The sequence below is a fragment of the Cryptomeria japonica genome, chromosome 1 (genome assembly GCF_030272615.1).
Source record: "Cryptomeria japonica chromosome 1, Sugi_1.0, whole genome shotgun sequence".
NCBI classification, from domain to species: domain Eukaryota; kingdom Viridiplantae; phylum Streptophyta; class Pinopsida; order Cupressales; family Cupressaceae; genus Cryptomeria; species Cryptomeria japonica.
Window position 1 is genome coordinate 717,713,970 of NC_081405.1, and position 5,104 is coordinate 717,719,073.

The window sequence follows — 5,104 nt, forward strand, 5'->3', positions numbered from 1 at the left end:
CCCCCTACATAATAAACCATAATAGTTATTCATTGAGTACTTCATCAACAACGGATTACTTAGAGAACAACAAAGTTTAGAATTGACTAAGCAAATTTATAATAAAAATTACTCTCGCATTAGAGAAGAAGCATCACCAAAGACATTAACACATATTTTATCTAAAGAAACCCCTGCAAGAGAAAAGACTAACAAATTATGAGCTACCACTCACTCAAAAAACTTCAATTGCAATACATAGGTCTAAGAATCTTGCAATCATTATAGGCATGAAATAACTCAAATTTAAGGCATCTAAGACCTTTATTTTACTCTCACAACTCCACAACCCTACTTCCACACCACCCTACACATTCTCTAACATCCAAGTATTTACCCTTTCTCTAAAACCTCAACAAACCATATGCCATTAAGTGAAACCATACCCTTTACTCCACATTCTCTCATATCAAGTGCATACCCTTGTTCTAAAACCTTGTTAAACTACGTGTCATGAAGTGACACCATATCCTTATATTGAAAAATCATACACAAAGTTAGATCTCTCAAATTCAATTCTTAATATTAAACCTACTTACTTATTATCTATTGTATTTAATTAATCTTGAGATTGTTGAAGAAAACATTATTGTTTTTTTTCATATTAAAAATAAGTATAAATTTGAAAGAGACACAGCTAAACCACACCATCCTCAAAACACTATACAAACATATTTTTTTAAATTGTTAAGAAATGTTGAATGCTTAACACCCAAGGAAAAATAGACCTAATTAAATAGTACTCAATGATATTAAAAAAATACTGATTTTATTGTAAACTGACCAAAAAATACATATAAATTGTTGGATACAAGAGGATTCAAACATTTTTTTGAAATAGGGGATGTAGATAGACAGAAAGCAAACTCCATTCAAATTTCGGTCATTGTTTTCTTTGAGACACCCTGGATAGTTAATAAGTGATTCATGAAATATTTCACATCTTAAAGTCAATCAAGACTAGCATTTGGCTTTAGTTAAGTTGAATGAATGAACAAAAGATTTTAGCAAAGCAAATGATCTTGTGACCAATCAATCTAAATAAATAAGAATTTTAAATTCTAAAATATTTTCAAATTTGTTTCAATGTTACATATGAATCTTGATTAACAAACTTACAATTTTGCTGAAGCCTCACTTCTTCGAATAAGACAATTAAGAGATTGTTACAAATAGAATTATTGCCACAAGCATTATATTGTGTTGAAGTTAACCAAAACTTGTTTTTGACTATCATGTAGAATGGTATATAAATAACAAAATTAACCCATGGAGGTGAAAATGTACAATGAAAAACATACATAAAATCCTGAATAATCATTACTATTAGGAGATTTACTCTACTTCTACGAAAGTTTAAGAAGACTTGCACCTGAATTCATTCTCATAAATTGGATTCACTTGGTAAACATGCCTACAAGATTTCTCTGCAACCACCCCAACTTCTCCCAGACCGCGGTGAGACAGATTGGAACAGTGTAAACATGAAAAAGAATTGCTATGAGAACCATTTTAACAAGAAATAATGTCTAACATTAGGCTTAAGGTTCAGACAATGACTTGTCTAACAAAATTAGGCATCAAGCCCCAGTTTCGCATTTAAAGACAAGTTTGAAAGTAAAGCATTTCTGAACTTTGTCACGAGATCAAAACAAAGTGTTAATGAGAAGCAAAGAAAGGGGTCTTTGCAGAAAGTTTAATGGAGGGGCACAAATTATCTCATAGAACCAGTAACCAAAAGTGTTAGACCAAATCTTTCCTTCACCATTTTGATGAGGAATTTGCATGGCCACAGCAAAATCAAGAGACCCTCCGATTGTAGTAGAATATAATGTGCCTGCAATTTGTCAATTCAAGAGTTATTCATCGACTAAAGTAGATATCAGAAATGATGGGTTAAATGAAGCTCTATTCTTATCATATTTGGCATACCAGTTGAAGAGTGCACCATATATTGAAGTTGGTACAACTAAGACAATGGCTTACAGTTATTTTTGAATTGAAAGACAGTTTAAAATCGTTTTTCATTGGGCATCTTGTAAGATTAAATTAGGCCTTGCTATTAGTCCTGATAAACAACGTAATTTGAATTTCCTAAGTACTGAAGCAAAGAGACTACTTGAAAGATCATATGCAGACAGAGCGTGTTTGCCTTATTACAGCAATGTTACAAGCAACTATTCCTTCATAGCCCCATGTATCAGAGGCATAGATTTTAATGGATGTTAGAAAAATAAATAGCAAGATTGTATGAACATGAGGTGGTTACAAAAACATTAGTCTTAAGTTGAATTAGATAATTTCCTCCAAATCCCAGTATCTGGAGATTTTGAGCTCCTAACTTACATCCACGCTATCCAAAAACCTAAGCACTAAGCAGAAATCGGAGGCTGTGAAAACTTACATAGATGATACATGATTAAACAACATTACATCTCCAAGCAGAGACAGACACAAGGGCTCGTCGTTGCCAACCAAGGAGGAGAATTTGCTCTTGTTGCTTCTTTATTGCTTCAAAGCAATGCCCAAATCGTAGTTGTCTGTTCCTACTTAGGAATTCTGCCTGTTTTTGGGTGAAGTTACTCATCACCAACGGAGAGAAACCTGCAGAAATGAACATGTTTCTCCAATAAGGAAGTTTCTCTCCTTCTCTTTGTCTCTTATAAGCTGATTCTACAACATCACAGATCCTAGGTGCCATAACAAATTTTTCTATCATCTCAACGCTCTCCATATTCATGTTCACAACCTCAAGAGATTCAAATACAAGAGCATAGAAATGAAGAGCCTCAAGGTATTTCTGTGCAAATGAAGCTCCATTTTGTTCATTCTCATTGTCCACAACCACCACTACCTTTGGATATATCTGTTTAATCAGATTCAAAAGGTTAGTTACAAAGTCTTTTGAAAGTAAACCCTGCATCCAAAGAGAATAATTGACTGCTACGGTCTCTTCTTCTTTTAGATGTAACATTGAAACAGTCAGATATTCATTCTGGGGAACTTCAACAATCTGAAAAGTGAATGGTATATTCAATTTTTCTGCAAAACTGCACAGATTATCTCTTATCAGATGCATTTCCATTGATTCGTGGCCTACTGCTGTCAACCTTAGAGCTGGAGGTCCTCCTGGCCTCAATGCAATCTCTTGTAAGAAAGAGGCCCATTGTCCTCCAATGCCCATATCAAAATCAATGATATGAATCCTCTCTGCATTTTCCAAAGCCTCCAGAAGAACTTGATTAGCAGTAAAAGTTGCAAATTGTGAGATTGGCGAATATTCAGAAAAAGTTTTACATGCACTGATCTTCTGAACTAGTTGGAAAGGAGAAACATATGAATTTGCTTGACTCTGCTGCAGTGATATAAGGCCGCTAAGTGCCTCTTTTAAATAATATGATGCCCTCTGAAGTGGCTTCCCATGAGGGGAAAGGTACTGATTGAGCCGCGCCAATATCGCCTGTGCAATTTCTATACTGCCTATTTCTGCACACTTTGCAGCCTCAAGAAGTTGCTTTACCATTGACATATCTTGAACCTCCTCTGACTCTACCTTGCATTTGATACTTAGCGGAGAGCACTCTGCTTTTCCTGTGGGCAGTAATGGGTTTCTGAAGCCTCTATGAATCATACCTTTCCATGAAGGTTGAACATCCTGGTGTTGTAACTGTTGCCACTGTAATGACTTCTGAAGATCTGGAAAGCCTGCGTAAGGCGTGCCCATATAACCTTGAGCTCCATCAGGCATAGAAAAAATAACATTTTTCTCAGGATAAGTCTGGGTAGCATTATATGGAAGATGCAAAGGTTTTTCATCCATAGGCATCTTGAAGGAGTTGAAATCAGGGCTAAACTGGGAGGTGGGGTTAGGGAAATGGATGTTGAATGCAGAACTCAGTGGACACATAGCAGCTGAAGATGAGTATGGAGGAAGTGGGTTCCCAATCATGTCTCCAAAGAAGGCCAAAGGGTTAGCTTCTGTATTATTATAGAGATCTTCAGAAAAGTGGGTATCCATGGTCTCATTGAACTCTGGCTGTTGAAGGCCAGGTTCAGCTTTGATTTCATGCATAGGATACTCACCCTCCCCCATTAAACAAGGCAATTGGGAATTATTGTTAGACTCATTGCTTGGGGACTCCAACAGAATGCTCTCCAAATCTTCCATTCCCATTGATACATTGGCATTGGCATTCTCTGTTTCAGCAGGTTGAAATTCATCCGCATTTCCATTCATACTTTGGATTTGCCAAACAACTGCATCCTTGGAATCCATTAAATTAAGGTAATCCAATGGTTGCACATCACACACATTTTCCCGAAAAAGGGCACCATCTGTTGACGCCCCAAAAGAACAAGATAGAGTAGAGGTAGGGCTCGGGCTGCGAATGTCAAGAACTGAAGTGGGTTCAGTCTGAAATTCACTTCTTCCATAGAATCTCTTGTTAATAACTTGATTTTGAGGGCTGTTGGGCTGAACAAGTTTGAGATTGAGATGGGGAGGGCGAGTCTCAAGATTTCTACTCAACATCTTGCTCATTGAGGGCGCACTTTTTCGGAATCCTTCCCTAGTTAGAACGACCTTGCGAAACCCATTTTTATCTAAAATCTCATTGGCATACCCAGCATTATTTGGGATAATGGTAACTTCAGCAAAACCACTTAAGAGGGAGCCCTTGGAGCTTCCTCAAGACCAGCAACAATTCTTTGGTTCAAATCAACTTCACCAAAAGTACTAAAGATGGAGGCTTCGTAACTTCTCAAGGCCAACAACAATTCTGTAGATTAAAAGTAACTTCACCAAAACCACTTAGGATGAAATCTTTGGAGCTCTTTAAGACCAACAACAGTTCTTTGGGTGCACAACTGTAAGGAGCCAAAAACAAACAAGAAGCGAAGAGATTAACTTAAAAGCCATGAAAGAAGAAAGTATCAATAACCAGAGAATGTAAAAACGTGACTTCATGTGAGCCAATGGGGAGAGAATGCCGCAAGGCTAACAAATTCATTGCCCAATATCTCAGAACAGGGAAAAACAAATTACGCCTAAGAAGCTTTCATCAAT

The 5,104-nt window shown here is 36.7% G+C and overlaps 1 protein-coding gene across 2 annotated transcripts in view; it reads right to left on the reverse strand.

The window, feature by feature from the left end:
* Window positions 1-1,405: 1,405 nt before the first annotated feature.
* The window catches only part of LOC131056770 (GRAS family protein RAM1), a 4,749-nt gene continuing 1,050 nt past the window's right edge, over window positions 1,406-5,104 (reverse strand). For both annotated transcript variants that reach the window (XM_057991028.2, XM_057991027.2), the window contains exons 3-4: window positions 2,444-4,905; window positions 1,406-1,876 (exon numbers count right to left, since the gene is read on the reverse strand). In XM_057991028.2, the coding sequence (XP_057847011.1) occupies window positions 2,459-4,579 (2,121 nt within the window). In that variant the 5' untranslated portion in view covers window positions 4,580-4,905 and the 3' untranslated portion in view covers window positions 1,406-1,876; window positions 2,444-2,458. The remainder of the gene's footprint in view (window positions 1,877-2,443; window positions 4,906-5,104) is intronic.